The sequence below is a fragment of the Bos indicus genome, chromosome 9 (genome assembly GCF_029378745.1).
Source record: "Bos indicus isolate NIAB-ARS_2022 breed Sahiwal x Tharparkar chromosome 9, NIAB-ARS_B.indTharparkar_mat_pri_1.0, whole genome shotgun sequence".
NCBI classification, from domain to species: Eukaryota; Metazoa; Chordata; class Mammalia; order Artiodactyla; family Bovidae; genus Bos; species Bos indicus.
Genome location: NC_091768.1, coordinates 84,045,152 through 84,066,163, shown reverse-complemented (window position 1 = coordinate 84,066,163; position 21,012 = coordinate 84,045,152). Strand labels below are relative to the sequence as shown.

The 21,012-nt window shown below is 39.5% G+C and overlaps 1 protein-coding gene across 6 annotated transcripts in view; it reads right to left on the bottom strand.

Moving 5' to 3' along the window:
- ADGB (androglobin) overlaps positions 1-21,012 on the bottom strand; it is a 193,602-nt gene that overhangs the window by 171,985 nt on the left and 605 nt on the right. Inside the window, exon 1 of one of the 6 annotated variants that reach the window (XM_019967555.2) lies at positions 17,930-20,997. The exons of the other annotated variants lie outside the window; for them this stretch is intronic. Coding sequence (XP_019823114.2) covers positions 17,930-18,003 — 74 coding nt within the window. The 5' untranslated portion in view covers positions 18,004-20,997. Of the gene's footprint in view, positions 1-17,929; positions 20,998-21,012 lie in introns of those variants that run through there. 6 annotated transcript variants of the gene reach the window in all.

Sequence of the window (21,012 nt, the reverse complement as noted above, 5' to 3'; positions counted from 1 at the left end):
GGACAAATTGAGTAATGTCTTAGTCAATTTGGGCTGCTATAACATCATACCGTTTGCCTTTTCATACTGTTCATGGGGTTCTCAAGGCAAGAATACTGAAGTGGTTTGCCATTCCCTTCTCCAGTGGACCACATTCTGTCAGAACAGTATGAAAAGGCAAAATGATAGGATACTGAAAGAGAAACTCCCCAGGTCAGTAGGTGCCCAATATGCTACTGGAGATCAGTGGAGAAATAACTCCAGAAAGAATGAAGGGATGGAGCCAAAGCAAAAACAATACCCAGCTGTGGATGTGACTGGTGATAGAAGCAAGGTCCAATGCTGTAAAGAGCAATATTGCATAGGAACCTGGAATGTCAGGTCCATGAATCAGGGCAAATTGGAAGTGGTCAAACAAGAGATGGCAAGAGTGAATGTCGACATTCTAGGAATCAGCAAACTGAAATGGACTGAAATGGGTGAATTTAACTCAGATGACCATTATATCTACTAATGTGGGCAGGAATCCCTCAGAAGAAATGGAGTAGCCATCATGGTCAACAAAAGAGTCCGAAATGCAGTACTTGGATGCTATCTCAAAAACAACAGAATGATCTCTGTTTTCAAGGTAAACCATTCAATATCACAGTAATCCAAGTCTATGCCCCAACCAGTAACGCTGAAGAAGCTGAAGTTGAATGGTTCTATGAAGACCTACAAGACCTTTTAGAACTAACACCCAAAAAAGATGTCCTTTTATTATAGGGGACTGGAATGCAAAAGTAGGAAGTCAAGAAACACCTGGAGTAACAGGCAAATTTGGCCTTGGAATACAGAATGAAGCAGGGCAAAGACTAATAGAGTTTTGCCAAGAAAACGCACTGGTCATAACAAACACCCTCTTCCAACAACACAAGAGAAGACTCTATACATGGACATCACCAGATGGTCAACACCGAAATCAGATTGATTATATTCTTTGCAGCCAAAGATGGAGAAGTTCTATACAGTCAGCAAAAACAAGACCAGGAGCTTACTGTGGCTCAGACCATGAACTCCTTATTGCCAAATTCAGACTTAAATTGAAGAAAGTAGGGAAAACCATTGGACCATTCAGGTATGACCTAAATCAAATCCCTTATGATTATACAGTGGAAGTGAGAAATAGATTTAAGAGCCTAGATCTGATAGATAGAGTGCCTGATGAACTATGGACTGAGGTTCATGACATTGTACAGGAGACAGGGATCAAGACCATCCCCATGGAAAAGAAATGCAAAAAAGCAAAATGGCTGTCTGGGGAGGCCTTACAAATAGCTGTGAAAAGAAGAAGCTAAAAACAAAGGAGAAAAGGAAAGATATAAACATCTGAATGCAGGGTCCCAAAGAATAGCAAGAAGAGATAAGAAAGCCTTCCTCAGTGATCAATGCAAAGAAATAGAGGAAAACAACAGAATGGGAAAGACTAGATATCTCTTCAAGAAAATCAGATACCAAAGGAACATTTCATGCAAAGATGGGCTCGATAAAGGACAGAACTGGTATGGACCTAACAGAAGCAGAAGATATTAAGAAGAGATGGCAAGAATACACAGAAGAACTCTACAAAAAAGATCTTCATGACCCAGATAATCACAATGGTGTGATCACTGACCTAGAGCCAGACATCCTGGAATGTGAAGTCAAGTGAGCCTTAGAAAGCATCACTACGAACAAAGCTAGTGGAGGTGATAGCATTCCAATTGAGCTATTTCAAATCCTGAAAGATGATGCTGTGAAAGTGCCGTACTCAATATGCCAGCACATTTGGAAAACTCAGCAGTGGCCACAGGACTGGAAAATGTCAGTTTTCATTCCAATCCCAAAGAAAGGCAATGCCAAAGAATGCTCAAACTACCGCACAATTGCACTCATCTCACATGCTAGTAAAGTAATGCTCAAAATTCTCCAAGCCAGGCTTCAGCAATATGTGAACCATGAACTTCCTGATGTTCAAGCCGGTTTCAGAAAAGGCAGACGAACCAGAGATCAAATTGCCAACATCCGCTGGATCATGGAAAATGCAAGAGAGTTCCAGAAAAACATCTATTTCTGCTTTATTGACTATGCCAAAGCCTTTGACTGTGTGGATCACAATCAACTGTGGAAAATTCTGAAAGAGATGGGAATACCAGACCACTTGATCTGCCTCTTGAGAAATCTGTATGCAGGTCAGGAAGCAACAGTTAGAACTGGACATGGAACAACAGACTGGTTCCAAATAGGAAAAGGAGTACGTCAAGGCTGTATATTGTCACCCTGCTTATTTAACTTATATGCAGAGTACACCATGAGAAATGCTGGACTGGAAGAAACACAAGCTGGAATCAAGATTTCCGGGAGAAATGTCAATAACCTCAGATATGCAGAAGACACCACCCTTATGGCAGAAAGTGAAGAGGAACTAAAAAGCCTCTTGATGAAAGTGAAAGAGAAGAGTGAAAAAGTTGTCTTAAAGCTCAACATTCAGAAAACGAAGATCATGGCATCCGGTCCCATCACTTCATGGGAAATAGATGGGGAAACAGTGGAAACAGTGTCAGACTTTATTCTTTTGGGCTCCAAAATCACTGCAGATGGTGACTACAGCCATGAAATTAAAAGACGCTTACTCCTTGGAAGGAAAGTTATGACCAACCTAGACAGCATATTCAAAAGCAGAGACATTACTTTGCCAACAAAGGTTAGTCTAGTCAAGGCTATGGTTTTTCCTATGGTCATGTATGGATGTGAGAGTTGGACTGTGAAGAAGGCTGAGCGCCGAAGAATTGATGCTTTTGAACTGTGGTGTTGGAGAAGACTCTTGAGAGTCCCCTGGACTGCAAGGAGATCCAACCAGTCCATTCTAAAGATCAGCCCTGGGTGTTCTTTGGAAGGAATGATGCTAAAGCTGAAACTCCAGTACTTTGGCCACCTCATGCGAAGAGTTGACTCATTGGAAAAGACTCTGATGCTGGGAGGGATTGGGGGCAAGAGGAGAAGGGGACGACAGAGGATGACATGGCTGGATGGCATCACTGACTCGATAGATGTGAGTCTCAGTGAACTCTGGGAGTTGGTGATGGACAGGGAGGCCTGGTGTGCTGCGATTCATGGGGTCGCAAAGAATCGGACAGAACTGAGCGACTGATCTGATCTGATCTGATCTGAACATCATACCATAGAATCAGTGGTTTATAAACTATAGAAATATATTTTTCACAGTTCTGGAGTCTAGAAGTCTGACATCTAGGTGATAGCATGGTCAGGTTTTGATGAGAGCCTTCTTGTGTTTTACAGATGACTGACTTTTCATTGTGTCCTCATATGGAGCAAAGAGATATATAACTCTCTGGCCTCTTCTTATAAGGGCACTAATCCCAAGAATGAGGGCTTCACACTTATGACCTTATTACTTCCCAAAGCCTCACCTCCAAATGCCATCACACTGGGATAAGGGTTTCAACAGATGGATTTGGGGGTGCACAGACATTCAGCCTATTGCAAGGGCTATTTCAAGAAATAAAATATAAAACTTCCAAACTAAGAAGAGAACAGAAGGAGTAGATCTGACATTAGGGGAAAACTGACTATGCTTTGGGCAGAAGGGAAATAGGAAATATAGAATTTTAAAAGCTAAGATCAAATGAACAAATATGACTGGAGACAAAAACATTTTAGAAAAAACACTATTTGAGGATGAGAAAGGAATCTCAGCCAACAGTTCATTTATTTTTAACTCACATTTATTGAACACCTGCTGTATGATAAGCACTAAATGATGGGGTTACAGACATGTAAATATATATCTATGTTCTTGAGTTTATTTTGTAAGGCAAGCAGGTAAACAGAAAATTTCAGAATAATGTGGTATATGCAGAGATGGAAGTATTCACAGGTGGCAAAGAACGTGCCCAATATGAGACAATTAGGAGAAACTTCCTGCAATAAATAGCATCTAAACTGTCTTGAAATATAACTACAAATTTTCCAGATTGAAAAAGGAGAAAGGACATCACTGTGAAAGGAAAACAGCACACAAGACAGAGGCAAGAAATAGCAGTGTGGGTTTAGAGAATTACGAACTCTTGAGTATATGCATGAGCATGTAGCACAAGCCAATGGGAAATCAGGTGGGAAGGAAACACAAGGTAAGTAGGCTGCCTCCATTAAGGATTTTGTTGAGGTACTTGAACCTTAGTTTGTAGTTTTTGGCGACTTGGCCCACCATACCAAGAAAATGCTTTATTTTTAGACACATTATTTAGTATTTACACATAACAGACCACTGTATAGGACAGGAAGTTTAAGGAAGACTGAAATTGCAATACAACTCAAAAGTGAGCACAATATAATTATGAATGTCTTTTTTTGAGCTAATCTCCATAATATCTGGAAGTTGCATTCTTTCAATTAAGACTTCTATATCATGATGTCTCCATTATATTAAAAACCAATTTAAAAAAATATAATATCTTTGTGATCCAATGGAATGTAGTGCACCAGGCTCCTCTGTCTGTGGAATTTTCCAAGCAAGAATACTGGAGTGGGTTGCCATTTCCTCCTCCAGGGAACTTCCTGACCCAGGGATTGAACTCGCGTCTCTTGCATCTCCTGCATTTGCAGGCAGATTCTTTGCCATTGTGCCCCTAGGAAGCAATATACACTGGCAATTATAGTCAATTTGGAATATTATTTTAAAGAAAAGAATTCTATTCACATTTACAATATATTATTTGTGGATACATCTCTATCAGTTCAGTTCAGTTGCTCAGTCATGTCCGACTCTTTGTGACTCAATAAACCATAACATGTCCGGCCGCCCTGTCCATCACCAATTCCTGGAGTCCACCCAAACCCATGTCCATTGAGTTGGTGATGCCATCCAACCATCTCATCCTCTGTTGTCCCCTTCTCCTCCTGCCCTCAATTTTTCCCAGCATCAGGGTCTTTTCAAATAAGTCGGCTATGGCCAAAGTATTGGAGTTTCAGCTTCAACATCAGTCCTTCCAATGATTGCCCAGGACTGATCTCCTTTAGGATGGACTGGTTGGATCTCCTTGCAGTCCAAGGGACTCTCAAGAGTCTTCTCCAACACCACAGTACAAGAGCATCATTTCTTCGGCGCTCAGCTTTCTTTATGGTCCAACTCTTACTCCATACATGACTACTGAAAAAATCAGCCTTGACTTGACAGACCTTTGTTGGCAAAGTAATGTCTCTGCTTTTGAATATGCTATCTAGGTTGGTCATAACTTTCCTTCCAAGGAGTAAGCGTCTTTTAATTTCATGGCTGCAACCACCATCTGCAGTGATTTTGGAGCCCCCCAAAATAAAGTCAGCCATTGTTTCCACTGTTTCCCCATTTATTTGTCACAAAGTGATGGTACTGGATGCCATGATCTTAGTTTTCTGAATGTTGAGCTTAAAGCCAAGTTTTTCACTCTCCTCTTTCACTTTCATCAAGAGGCTCTTTAGCTCCTCTTCACTTTCTGCCATAAGGGTGGTGTCTTCTGCATATCTGAGGTTATTGATATTTCTCCCGGAAATCTTGACTCCAGCTTGTGCTTCATCCAACATAGCGTTTCTCTTGATGTAATCTGCATATAAGTTAAATAAGAAGGGTGACAATATACAGCCTTGACGTACTCCTTTTCATATTTGGAACCAGTCTGTTGTTCCATGTCCAGTTCTAACTGTTGCTTCCTCACCTGCATATAGGTTTCTCAAGAGGCAGGTCAGATGGTCTGGTATTCCCATCCCTTTCAGCATTTTCCACAGTTGATTGTGATCCACACAGTCAAAGGTTTGGTATAGTCAATAAAGCAGAAATAGATGTTTTTCTGGAATTTCCATGCTTTTTCGATGATCCAATGGATGTTGGCAATTTGATCTTTGGTTCCTCTGCCTTTTCTAAAACAAGCTTGAACATCTGGAAACTCACAGTTCATGTATTGCTGAAGCCTGGCTTGGAGAATTTTGGACATTACTTTACTAGCATGTGAGATGAGTGCAATTGTGCGGTAGTTTGAGCATTCTTTGGCATTGCCTTTCTTTGGGATTGGAATGAAAACTGACTTTTTCCAGTTCTGTGGCCATGCTGAGTTTTCCAAATTTGCTGACATATTGAGTACGGCACTTTCACAGCATCATCTTTCAGGATTTGAAATGGCTTAATTGGAATTCTATCACCTCCACTAGCTTTGTTTGTAGTGATGCTTCCTAAGGCCCACTTGACTTCACGTTCCAGGATGTCTGGCTCTAGGTGAGTGATCATACCAACGTGATTATCTGAGTCATGAAGATCTTTTTTGTATAGTTCTTCTGTGTATTGTCATGATTTCTTAATATCTTCTGCTTCTGTTAGGTCCATACCACTTCTGTTCTTTATTGAGCCCATCTTTGCATGAAATGTTCCTTTGGTATCTGTAATTTTCTTGAAGAGATATCTAGTCTTTCCCATTCTGTTGTTTTCCTCTATTTCTTTGCATCTCTATAAATACTGCTTTAAAACTTCTCATCTTAATAGTTAAAAATAAAATGTAGAATTTAAATAATAAACCTGAGACATATGTACACTTTAGTTGGAGTAACACACTTCAACTTAGCAATATTAGTAATTACATTAAATGTAAGTAATCTAGATACCAAAATTAAAAGGCACAGATTGTAAGATTAGATAAAAATCAAGATCCTACTATATCTATAAGAAATGCTTTGTATATATATAAACAAATAATAAAGGGATGGAAGAACATGTTCACATTAATAAAAACAAATGCTTTAAAAGGATTTCAGAACAGAGAATATTATCAGGGATTGAAAATTTTAATTTCATAATGATAGAAAAAGAAAATTCATTGAGATGATGTAATAAACCTGAACATTTGTTAATACATGAATCAAAATCAGATAGACCTATAAGAATCAAAAGATAGATTCATAAATATAGTGGAAATTAGAACTATCATTCATAATATCTGATAGAACAAGCTGATTGAAAATCAGTAGGGCTGTAGAAGATATAGAATATGGAATACTACCCATTGAAATTGGCTTAATGGACATTTATAGAACACTTCATCACAACAGACACATATTCTTTTCAAGAAAATATCATTTGTCAAATCAGACCATAACCCAATACATCAAACAATTCTCAATAAATTTAAAAGAATTCAAGTCATACAAAGTATGTTCTTTGGCCAATGGAAATTAAAAACCTGGAAACTTTGAAGATATTTGGAATGTAGATAAAACATTTGTGATTAAGCAATGTGTTGGAGAATAAATCAAAAAGGTAGTTATGGAATATCTGGATTGAATAAAAATGAAAATATAACACCTTAAAATGTACAGGATGCCACTAAAGCAATAGGGGAAATTTATAGTACAAAATATCTACATTAGAGAAGAGTCAAATCTTGGAACAAAGTACTATTTCCACCTTAAGAAATGGGGAAGAAGAAGGCAAGTTAAATCTAAAATAAATTAACAAAAAAACATGAGAGCAGGTTAATAGAATTAGAAAACAACAAAATGATCAAGAAAAATCAGCAAGTCAAAAAGCTAGTTCTTTGATTAAACTCTAGTCAGGTTGATCAGGAATATAAGAGAGAAGATACAAACTACCAATTAGAAATGGAAAAAAGGACATTACTACCAACCCCACAGACATTTAAAAGATAATAAGGAAATATTACAAACAACTTTATGTTCATATATTTGATAACTTAGATGAAATGGATCAGTTTCCTGAAGAATACAAACTAAGAATACTCTGTAAAAAGAGATAGATTGGATTGGAGATGTTGAATATCCCTGTATATATTTATTAACAAAGTGAATTTAGTATTAAACATGTTCCCACAAAGAAAACTCCAAACCCAAATGGCTTCACTGGTGAAGTCTATGAAATATTTGAGAACGACATAATATTAATTCTGCACTAATTGTTGCCAATAACATGAATGAATATCAGAATAATTATGATGAGTGAAAGAAGCCATACAAAAGCCACACAAAAGGAGCTTTATAATTCCATTTATATAAAATGCCAGAAAATGCAAACTAATTGACACTAACAGAAAATAGGACAGTGATTGCCTGGGGGCTGAGGATAGGGAAGGACAGAAAGAAGGAATCACCAAGAGATCAAGGAAAGCTTTTCAAATCATAGATCTGTTCATTATCTTGATTGTGTTGATGCTTCCATATGTGTGGATGTACGTCCACATTTAGCAGAATGCATTCTTTAAATATGTATGTCAAATACAATGCAATTTACTGGATGTCAAATTTATATGAATAAATCTGTTTTTTAAACAGAAAGGAAAGCCTGGGGATTTTAAAAGGCAAATTTAGGAAAATCCAAACATCACTTTGTGATAGCAATATTACCTGTTATTAGAGCCATAATATATAGTTTATCTTGATTCTGTGATATATTCTGCCAAGTCATATGCAACAAAATATATTTTGTCTACATATTCTGTCTTTCATGTATACTGTTCCTGGCAAATTAAACCTTGTATGATTTGGAGTTGGGGAAAAAGTCAAAACTGTCCTTATGTGTAATAGAAATAGTTCATACTTGCATTAATATATATTTGATAATCTGGTTATTAATAAAATGCCAATAAAACCACTTTTTAAAACTTAGAAGCACTTGTTAATCACCTACCTAGCAAAGATGACAAAATGATTAAAACATTCCTAGGTCACTTAACAAGATTATTTAATATAATGAAACATGTATTAATACATGAGTTGAAAACCAAAGAAAACTTTAGCTGACACAAAATCATTAAAGACTTCTAAGACAAAAAAGTTTGAAAAGAAGTAGTATCTTATTTACACACAAGCAGATACATTCTCCTATGTATGTTTTATTTAGATTACTTCCACTGTAAGGACGTTAAAAGTTCAATAACGTGTGAGTCTGGAATTTTGCTATTATTTTCTTTGATCATGCTGTTCAAGGTTGATTTGATTCATAGTGGGAGGTAGTTTATTTATGCAATGTGCAATGAGCATGCCTTATTAAGTAGGATCAGGTAATACCCTGAAGAAATCAGAATATGAATAGAATACACAATTGACTTAATTTGCATTAGGGGCATTCTGAGCCATATTCTTCAGAAACACTAAATATATGAAGAAATAAATTGCAACCTCTAAAAATTTTTTTAATTAAAAATAGTTAAAGCCAGATTGTTATGTCAATTTTTACTCACTTGGTTTGATGAAAATTATTTAATTGGACATTTAACTTTAAAAGTTCAACATTTATCTATTTTTAATACACTGTACTTGTGTGTATGTGAAAATAAATAGGTGAGGGAGATTTTTTTTTTTTTAATTTTACATAATTGTATTAGTTTTGCCAAATATGCACAATACTGGATGCTTGGGGCCAGTGCACTGGGACGACCCAGAGGGATGGTATGGGGAGGGAGGAGGGAGGAGGGTTCAGGATGGGGAACACATGTATACCTGTGGCGGATCCATTTTGATATTTGGCAAAACTAATACAATTATGTGAGGGAGATTGAGATACAAATTTTCAATTACAAAATACATGAGTCAAAGGTAAGAAATGTACAGTGTAAGGAATATAGTCAATAATTATGTAACAACAATATCTTTGTATGGTAACAGGCAGCAACTAGACTTATCATGGTGATCATTTTGAAATATATAGAAATAGCCAATCACTACTTTGTATACCAGGACCTAATGGGGTATTGCAGGTCAATTATACTTCAAAATCAAAGAAACAAATAAAACTCATAGAAAAAGAGGTCAGATTTGTAGCTACCATAAATGGGAGTGGAGAGGTGGAATTGGATGAAGGTAGCCTAAAGTTATAAACTTCCAGTCATAAATGAATACTAAGGATATAAATTTCAACACGATAAATATTCTTAATGCTGCTGTACATCATATATATGAAAGTTGTTAAAAGAATAAATCCTAAGAGTTCTTGTCACAAGAAAAAATTTTTTCTAATTCTTTACTGTTGTATCTACATGAGATGACCGTTCACTAAACTTATTGTGGTAATTATTTCATGATATATGTAAGTAAAATCATCACAAAATGAATGCTGAGCCAAGGTAGAGAAGCAATTTGAAGGGAAAATCAAAATAATATGGAAACCAACTAAACATGATGGGCAAAGGTGGGTGAAGGTCAAAGATGACTGCTTTTGAAACTCAAGGTCACACAGAGGATGGTAATAAGATTCTCTAAAATGAACAGGGGAAATCCACACATTTGGGAGAGATAAAGATGACCTCCATCTTGGACATATTTAACTTGGAGTAAGAGTACATCCAAGTGGATTTGTCCCCTTGAACTTGAGCTCAATTACATGATAAGAACCACAGGTGTTAACTCAGTCATCTTTAATCATCATTGTTTTAGATGATCAAAAGGGATAAAGGAGAAGAGAGTGAAATAAGACCATAGGAGAATGACTTAATTTGGGGAGGCGGGGAGGGGGGCATGTGGAAGAAAGAAAACAGCAGGTCAGAGAGAAAGGAGAACTCTGGGAAGGGATAAGAGAGGGTAGATTTAGGTGAAGGGACACATGTTCCTATGAGCCCTCTTAAGCGATGAGGAGAAACAAAGGGAGAGCGCGAGTTGGAGGGGGCTGCTTCTGCTGTTCTGATCCCAGTGTACACAGGCCCCCAGGATCCCGAGCTTTTGCCACCTTCCAGGATCTAACACGGTTGAGCAGCAAAGCTGATATTTTAAAGAGAAAAGGCAAAACATGGTATGAAAATACATGAAGTAATGTCCTTAATGACTTTAGCCAAAATCCACGAGAGAAACGACAGGTTCATAGTACCCGTGGCCTAGTACACGCACAGGCTCCAGTTAGCCTTGTGATTTTCTTCCTGAACTCATTCTTTGTCTGTGGTGCAAAGCAATCCCAAATCCCTCCTAGACTTTGACCCAGGGTGGAGCGAACACGTGCTGTGTCCTAAATTTATAGTTAATTCATTACAACTGTGAGCAGTTTGTACAGTACAGCCTTCACCTTTGACTGTGACCTCACCTGGTTAAACTCTCACTGTGTTTCTGGCTCAGACCTGGGGCAAAAGCAGGCAAAACAGAACATAATCCTTCCTGCTTCCTCTCCTTTTGCCTGTGTATCCACACGGTTTGGTGAACTGTAGTAACCTTTTATACTAATTTATAACTAAATTAGACACATGTTGCTCCTGAACTCAAGACTGAGTGGTAAAGAAATGGGAACAGAAAGGGGACATGAACTGAAGCAAAATATGTAATTTTGATATTCATCAGGTCAGAAGGATGAAATAAAAACAATCACAAAATATTTGGACTACGGTATTCATTTGGCACCAGAAAAAAAGTATGATTACATATATATATATATATTCACTTCCTATAAAAAGTTTACTTTTAATATGTACCATATGTTAATTAAGCCATACAAATCAGCATGGCTGTATCCCTAGACCCTGAAATTAACTAGCCTGAACCTACCTTAGGAAAGAATCTAACAAAATTTCAAAGCACCTAGTTGAATACTTCTGACAACATATACATGTCTTATTTGTGAAGAGTAAAAGAGAAAGATGAGTAATATTTCTACCCAATATTTCATATTATATAAATTATACGAAATTACACAAATTATATAAAAGTTGTATTTCTGATGTCTTGGATACAGATTTTAGTCATTTTTATCTCACATTAATAGTTTATAGATTATTTAATTTCTTAATTTCAATAATCTTTTATCTGTAAATGTCAAAATAATAGTAAAGTCAACTAAAATATTTTTCAATGACCACTTTTGATTGAGGTAATATTACTTTGCTCTTTCAGAAGCACTAGCAACAGTGTTGTGAGTTTCAAAGTACAAATTTGACTTTGTTTTTAGGTAACCCTGAGGTACAAATTCCATGAGTTTGTGCATTTAAAATCTTTTTAATCTAATGTCTTCTACTCGTCTAATAATGGTGTAAACTGAGAAGGAACAATTTCTCCTCCAAAACTAAACAAAATAAAAACTGGTTGATTAAAAAAAAGGTTCATTGCCAGAAATGATTGTTAACCCATGTCAAGTTTCAACAAATTATTAAACAGATGCTCAGATTAATATTATTTCAAAGGGAGAACTAGTGGCAGACCCCACTAAAACTAACAGGGTATTCCTATCCTCATTGAGCAGGGCTTTTTAGCTGAGATACTTATATTTTAAAATACACAACAGATATGTATACCAGGCAAGAATACTGGAGTAAGTTGCCATGCCCTCCTCCAGGGGATCTTCCCAATCCAGGAATCGAACCCAGGTCTCCCTCATTGCAGGCAGATATTTTACCATCTGAGCCACCAGGGAAGCCCCCTGTCACCAAAGGTCACCTTTTAAATTGCGAGTCCTTAAGACATTACCTGGTGAGGTCCTCGGAGGTGACCTGGGAACCGTAAAACTCACTGTGAATCTTGAGCTGTTTTCTTATCTGCTTCTCTTCCTTCTCTGCCCTTTTATGTGGAGCTATAAGGACTAGACCTAGAGTTATAAAAGCCATCTCTCTCTCTCTCTCTCTCTCTCTCTAGTTCTCACACACATTTTTTTTTTTTCTTTTTGATTTCTGGTGGTAGAGGAATGGGTTATCTATCATCCATCAACCACTATTGCATGGTTTAATTTAAGCAGCTCTTTCTTGGACTTGATATAACCAATATTTCACTTAATTTAATCCTCAGTAAGATATGTATTCTTCTATTTTATGTTGTTTACATGGTATTAATCATAATTCCACTCTTGTAATAGCCTTGTTTTCAATGTTTTCCAGGCAAGAATACTGGAGTGGGTTGCCATTTCCGATCCCCTGGAGAAGAAAATGGCAACCTGATCCAGTATTCTTGCCTGGAAAATTCCATGGACTGAGGAGCCTGCTGCTGCTGCTAAGTGGCTTCAGTTGTGTCCGACTCTGTGAGACCCCATAGATGGCAGCCCATCAGGATCCCCCGTCCCTGGGATTCTCCAGGCAAGAACACTGGAGTGGATTGCCATTTCCTTCTCCAATGCATGGAAGTGAAAAGTGAAAGTGAAGTCGTTCAGTTGTGTCCGACTCTTAGCGATCCCATGGACTGCAGCCTACCATGCTCCTCTGTCCATGGGATTTTCCAGGCAGGCTACAATCCATGGGGTCACAAAGAGTCAGACACGACTGAGCAACTTCACTTTCACTTTCATGGTATTAATCATAATTCCACTCTTGTAATAGTCTTGTTTTCAATGTTTTGTATAAACACATATGTTGATCTTTTTTTTGAGAATTCTATGAAATGTAAATGCACACTTCTGTAAGTATAGAAAAATTTGAGCTTTTGAAACATATTTCACCCTGTTTTGAAAAGAGGTCTAACTATATTCAATACCCTATGATAAACCATAATGAAAAAGAATGTGTGTGTATATATATATATATATATATGTATAACTGGATCACTTTGCTGTACAGCAAAAATTAATGCAACATTGTAAATCAACTATACTACAATAAAATAAATTTTTAAAAAGGGGTCTAATGATATTTCATCATCTGTAAGAATCTGGAAGGTTGCATAATTCTTGTTACTTCAACAAATTTTGTTTGTTTGATCTTGGTTTTAGTGTTCTATTGGAAGTGGAACAAAATTATGGAAGTATAAGCACCAAGTTGTATCCCTATCTCAAACTTGTTGTTAAAGTTCTACATATATTAGCATTTCAAGTGTAAGCATTAACACTTCTAATAACTTTTAATACTTGAATTGCATGGCTTCTTCTCCTTCTTTCCAGTTGTCTGTCATGTACACCCAGACTTATATTCAGTACTTCTAAGAAGATCAAGTGTTTGGCTTCTGTCGCTACAAATCCTTCCAGTGGCATCTAAGCAATGAAAGTACCTTGCAGGGCATACTAGTTTTCATACTAAGCTTCCCAGGTGCTTCTATTAGTAAAGAATCTCCCTGCCAACGCAGGATACATAAAAGATGCTGATTTGATCCCTGTGTCAAGAAGATACCTGGAGGTGAAAATTGCAACCCACTCTGGTATTCTTGCTGTAAAATCCCATGGACAGAGGACCCTGGCAGGCTATTGTCCATAGGGTCCCGAAGAGTCAGACACAACTGTAGTGACTTAGCACATCACTAGTTTTCAAATTGATTAAGTTGGTTTATAATTTCAAATTGTTATTAGGTGCTAATAATGAAATACATGGAAACCACTCCAGTATTCTTGTCTGGGAAATCCCATGGAGAGAGGAGCCTGGTGGGCTACAGTCCATGCAGTCTCAAAGAGCTGGACATATGACTGAAGTAACTTATCACGCAAGCACACAGAGTTTTAAAAAATCTGAAAGAATCATGGAAGTTTGGAGTTAGAGAAGAAAAAAAGAGCAGGGAGGACAGGGGATGTTGAATGGGAGCAATTTCAGGTAGATGGCCCTTCATGTAAAGGAGAAAAACTTGAATACTGGCAGAGAAAAATGACACGCCAATGTCAGAAAAAATGGTCCAAAGGTGAGCCCTAGATCAGAGATTTTATTCTTGCTGATACGAAGAAATGGGGAATACATAAAATAGAAGTAAATTAATCTAATGTGAAAACTGACAGCTTAGTTACCTGGCGTACTTAGTCTTGGTGATTCAAAGTCATGTTTATTTATGAATTTGGTGACAACTGGACATACAGTGTTCTGCTTTTTCAGTTGAAACTTTTCAGTTTTTGAATTTTGCCAACAGTGGACCAGATCAGAAAGGGAGGGAGAACTGGGGTTCAATCAAATTTAGAAGGAATGAAACCAAGCCAGGCAACTGAACTATGAGCTCATTAATAAACAAATGGCAAATGGTTATTATGTGCTAGCCACTCAGCTAGGCAACAGCCAGACATGATCCTGTCCCCAGTTTGACACACAACTTTAGAGAATACAAGAAATCTGTTACAGATGGCAGCTGTAGGACAATAAAGTTTAGTGGGACAGCCATTTTCAAAGCTCTGAATACATCTTCTCTCACTTCTGGACTTGGGACCATGTCAGAGTTAGTTGCATTTATTGGATGTATAACCACAAGGTGTGGTGAAATAATAGCATATGAAAACTTACACTGTCACCAGTATATTTCAAGTGACAATTACATTGGAGCCTGGCTAGACTTTGATCCCTGGGCTCCATACTTCTGTGTGCTTAGTCGTTTGGTTGTGTCTGACTCTTTGTGACCCCATGGACTACAGCCTGCCAGGGTCCTCTGTCCATGGGGATTCTCCAAGCAAGAATATTGGAGTGTGTTGCCTCTTTCAGGGGATCTTCCCAATCCAGGTATCAAACCCAGGTCTCTAGCATTGCAGTCAGAGTCTTTACCAACAGAGCCACCAGGAAAGCCCATGCTAGGTGACACCTAATCTATGACTTGTCCTGATGTCTATCATTAGTTCTTCAGTAAAACTTAGAGGATAAACATGATTTACAATGGATTTCACATCCTATTATATAATGTTACAGCAAAATCTAATGATTTAATGTTTAATACACAATAGCTAGTTTCTAGCAAAGCCTAGATATTGTATAACTATTTGGCCTTATCTTTATTTTCATAAATATATATGTATATTTATGTACTTTTATTGCTATAATTCAATTCAGATATTTTCAGGAAAAAATAAGCATCATCTCAAAAAGAAATGGGATGCCCCAGTAAGGAACGAGTTAACAGCTTATCTGCAGGGAGTTTATCTCTATCGTGTGATAGAATCACCACAAAACTAGGCCAGGTACTGTGTTTTATGGTATCTGGTTTGAACAGCTTTTTTTTTTTTAAATGGGAGTTAATGACCTCATCTCTTTCAGCATATAAACTCTCTAAAATCAAATCACAGCTCTGTAAGAGCTGTGAGCCTTTAATGTGCATTAATTACAATCATCACTAAATTTGCTTTCTTTTTTTGGTGTATTCAAAAACTCATTTGCAATCCTGTTATTGTTTCTTATTTAATCACTGTCATTCACTCATTCATTAAATAAATATTTTTGAGTGCCTACTATATATGACCCAAACATCACTTTAGGTACTTAGGATTCAATAGTGTATAAAACAGAAGAAAAATTATTGCCTTCAGGGAACTATTTTTATTAGGATGACATATGAGTAACCATAATTTTAAAGCAAAATATATAGCATGCTAGTGAGAAAAACAATTAATGACAGAATAAAGTGCAAAGGAAAAACAGGGAGTTCTTGGTTTTGTCAGAAAAGTGGGGATTGCAACTTTAAACTAGCTGGCCAAAGAAGCTAACATGAACAAATGGCATTGAGCTAGATATCTAAAAGACGTGAGGGAGAAAGCCACATGGAAATGGCTTTCTAGCAGAGGAAATAGCCAGAGCAAAAGCCCTGGGGTAGGTATTCCAGGATGTGAAAAGGACAGTATGTGAACCAAGGGGAAGTAAAGTCAGAAATGAACAGGGGAAAAGGGAAAAGACCCTGATTCTAAATATAACAGTGTAGGACTGTCCTACCCTGGTATGTATCACAAGAGCAATTCTGTTAAAAATGACTTATGTATGTAAAATAATAACTGAAATTTAAGTCACTAATAAAATGAATGGATTATCTGCCAGGAAGCTGGAAGCCTGCTTATGAGAGAGAACAGAACTGGGAACTAGAGAATCTCAGATGTGGGAATGAATGTGGGAGAGGAGTTCAGGGAGAGAAAAAGTTTAAAGAGAAGGCATCAGTGAACAGAAGTTCAACACGGGATTCTTCAGGTGAAGACAGAGATGAAGAACTGCTGCTGCTACTAAGTCGCTTCAGTCATGTCCAACTCTGTGCTACCCCATAGATGGCAGCCCCCCAGACTCCTCTGTCCATGGGACTCTCCAGGCAAGAACACTGGAGTGGGCTGCCATTTCCTTCTCCAATGCATGCATGCATGCTAAGTCACTTCAATCGTGTCCGACTCTGTGCGACCCTACAGACGGCAGCCCATCAGGCTCCTCTGTCTATGGGATTCTCCAGGCAAGAATACTGCAGTGGGTTGCCATTTCCTTCTCTGAGATGAAGAACTAGCCATCCAAAATCTAAGAGTCCAAGTAAAAATAATCTACAGTCCACCCCTCACAGGCACAGTGGGGAAAACATGAATGATCCCCCTGAAGTAGGTTTAGCAGCTGGAGCTCTCTTATAAATTTTGTAAGTTCAAAGGGGCGGGGGCGGGGATGGGGGGGTGAACGGGGCGGGGAACCCAGAGGGGGCGGAAAACATAATAAGGAGGTACATTCACAGCAAAAACCACCCCAGATCAGAGAGGCATCATTTAGATTCCATGAACTAGAGTCTGTATACTTAATCGGAGTAAACGTTGGTAACGTGAATTACGTATCTATATAGTTTTAACTTTTAAAAACCATTTCATGTCTGATAGAATCTGACTAAAGCTCTTCAGTTGTTAGATGGGGCAAATACAAACAGGATTCATCAGCAAGGTGAAAGGTCTCTCTGCTGAGACTGGGCCCATGCAGATCTGGTCCTAACCTTGAGCCTCGCCTCTCTGGTAAGGAAGCCACAGCCCTTCCAAGTGCCTGGGTGGACCCTGAAGAGGAGGAGCGGCAGGAAAGGGTGGGAGGTTCGTGGACTGGAGCCAGAAGTGCAGCCACCCCGCCAAGCAGCTGAAACAGGGAAACCGGGGGCTCTGGGAGGAAGTGGATCCAGGCAGGCATGGACGAAGAATGAGGGCAAGAGTCTCCCAGGTCCGGGTTCTTACAGACGGTAAAGAAGCTGGAGGAGGCCATCTAAACTCCTGCCTTGGCAGAGTTTGCTACAGGGAAGCCGAGTCGGGACAAGGGGAAAGGACATAGGATCAAGCCGGCGGTGGGATGGGCAGGCAGAGGTCCCTTACTCTTTAGATTTATCCGATCCGTGCGCCGAGTTGATACGATGCACCTCTTTCTTCCTGGCTTGTTTGGTGGTCATGGCAGAGGTAGCCCCAGGCAGGAGCTGAGCTCTGAAGGAAGAGCCGCCTCTGCCGCCCTGGCTACGCGTCTGCCGTTGCTAGGAGACGGCCAGTGCGCGTCCTGCAGCCACGGTGCAGGTGCTGGTCAGGTTTTAGCTGGGGCGGCCCTAGCGAAGGCAGCTCTGAGGTTGCAAAGGGACTGCGAACGCCTAAGAGCTCAGGTCTCCCCAGCGGGGTGGAAATCTAGGGGTTGGGTGTCCGGAGGAAGCCGGCCCGGACGTGGATTTGACCATAGGATTGATAGGTTCTGATAAACTGGAGTTTTTCTATCAGGCTGACTCTGCCAGGCTTTGCTCTTCGGAAGCATATACCTCGATTAACTCTTTTGGATTTGAAGACATATACTATAAAAGTCTTCCAGGTGGCGCTAGTGATAAAGAACCGGTCTGTCAACGCAGGAGACTTAAGAGACCAGGGTTCCATCCCTGAGTGGGGAAGATCCCCTGGAGGAGGAAACAGTAACCCACTCCAGTATTCTAGTTTGGGAAATCCCATGGGCAGAGGAGTCTAGCAGGCTACAGTCCATGGGGTGCCCAAGAGTGGGACACAACTGAAGTGACTTAGCACACACTGTGCAAATCCCCTTTCCCCAGGTCTTTTCTCCTTTGAACAAGTTCCTCTACTAATAATTAAGGAGACATTATGAACACAATGAATTTGTCAATGGCTCAATCGAGGTTTCAATAATGAATACAGTGGGTACAGGGGGATCTCTGCAGGGAAGGCAGGATCATGATCTTAGTCACTTAAGGTTTGATAATGATATCTGTGATTAAAGAAGTTGGGGGTCTTGTGAGAGTTGGACTATAAAGAAAGCTGAGTGCCGAACAATTGATGCTTTTGAACTGTGGTGTAGGAGAAGACTCTTGAGAGTCCCTTGGACTGTGAGGAGATCCAACCAGTTCATCCTAAAGGAAGTCAGTCCTAGGTGTTCATTGGAAGGACTGATGTTGAAGCTGAAACTCCAATACTTTGGACACCTGATGCGAAGAGCTGACTCATTGGAAAAGACCCTGATGCTGGGAAAGATTGAGGGCAGGAGGAGAAGGGGATGACAGAGGATGAAATGGTTGGATGGCATCACCGACTCAATGGACATGGGTTTAGGTGGACTCCGGGAGTTGGTGATGGACAGGGAGGCCTGGCGTGCTGTGGTTCACGGGGTCGCAAAGAGTCAGACACGACTGAGTGACTGAACTGAACTGAACTGGGTTGTTCACATGAAAGAATAAATCCAGGTCATGGAATGGAGTGGCCTTTGATAATTTACTTGAGAAGATGCTAGAGCCAGAAGACCCAAATTGAAGCAAACCATGACCAATTAAGCCTCTGGCTTAATGGTCATTCAGTCCTGCTGATATTTGTAGTTACCTTGCCTTGGGCAAGTTCCTCCTTTTAAGCCTCCAGTTTACTTACTTGTACTTACTTGGGTTTCCCTCATAGCTCAGTTGATAAAGAATCTGCTTGCAATGCAGGAGGCCTGGATTCGATCCCTGGGTCAGGAAGATCCTCTGGAGGAGGAAATGGCAACCCACTCCAGTAGTCTTGCCTAGAGAATCCAAATAGAAAGGGAGCCTGGGAGGCTATAGTCAATGGGGTCGCAAGAGTCCAAGAGCCAGACACGACTTAGCGACTAAACCACCGCCATATTTTCAGGCACTGATTTACTTACTTGTAAACATGAGATGTTAATACCTAACACAAGTCTCTTATGAGGATAAATGAGATGTATTTAAAATACTTAGCACATAATGAAAGCACAGAAAATAGGGGCTCCTGCTTCAAAATGCCTTCAAAGACCAGGCAGATAACGTGAATGAATGAAGCTGAGAAATGCTTGGATTGAGAACACTTTTAAGGGCATTAAAATAAAACCAAATATTACTCTGGCCCAATGTAATCTCAGTTTAGAGAGATTTAACTATCCACAGGCCTGAAGTTTAGAGCCCCTCATATTAGATGGCCTCTTCCATTAATCTAGAGATAATTGTGTGTGTGTGTGTTTAGTCCTGCAGTCATGCCCAGCTTTTTGTGACCCCATGGACTGTAGCCTGCCAGGCTCCTCAGTCCATGAGGATTCTCCAGGCAAGAATACTGGAGTGAGTTGTCATGCCCTCCTTGGGGGATCTTCCCAACCCACAGATTGAACCCAGGTCCCCCGCATTGCAGGAGGATTCTTTACTGTCTAAGCCATCTGCAGTTCAGTTCAGTTCAGTTGCTCAGTTGTGTCTGACTCTTTTCGACCCCATGAACCACAGCATGCCAGGCCTCCCTGTCCATCACCAACTTCTGGAGTTCACTCAAACTCATGTCCATTGAGTCGCTGATGCCATCCAGCCATCTCATCCTCATCCCTTCTTCTCCTGCCCCCAATCCCTTCCAGCATCAGAGTCTTTTCCAATGAGTCAGCTCTTCACATGAGGTGGCCGAAGTATTGGAGTTTCAGCTTTTGCATCAATCCTTCCAATGAACACCCAAGGACTGATCTCCTTTAGAATGGACTGGTTGGATCTCCTTGCAGTCCAAGGGAATCTCAAGAGTCTTCTCCAACACCACAGTTCAAAAGCATCAATTCTTCGGTGCTCAGCTTTCTTCACAGGCCAACTCTCGTATCCATACATGACTACTGGAAAAACCATAGCCTTGACTAGACGGACCTTTGTTGGCAAACTCTCTGCTTTTCAATATGCTATCTAGGTTGGTCATAACTTTCCTTCCAAGGAGTAAGTGTCTTTTAATTTCATGGCTGCAATCATCATCTGCAGCGATTTTGGAGCCCCCCAAAATAAAGTCTGACACTGTTTCCACTGTTTCCCCATCTACTTCCTATGAAGTGATGGGACCAGATGCCATGATCTTAGTTTTCTGAATGTTGAGCTTTAAGCCAACTTTTTCACTCTCCTCTTTCACTTTCATCAAGAGGCTCTTTAGCTCCTCTTCCCTCTCTGCCATAAGGGTGGTGTCATCTG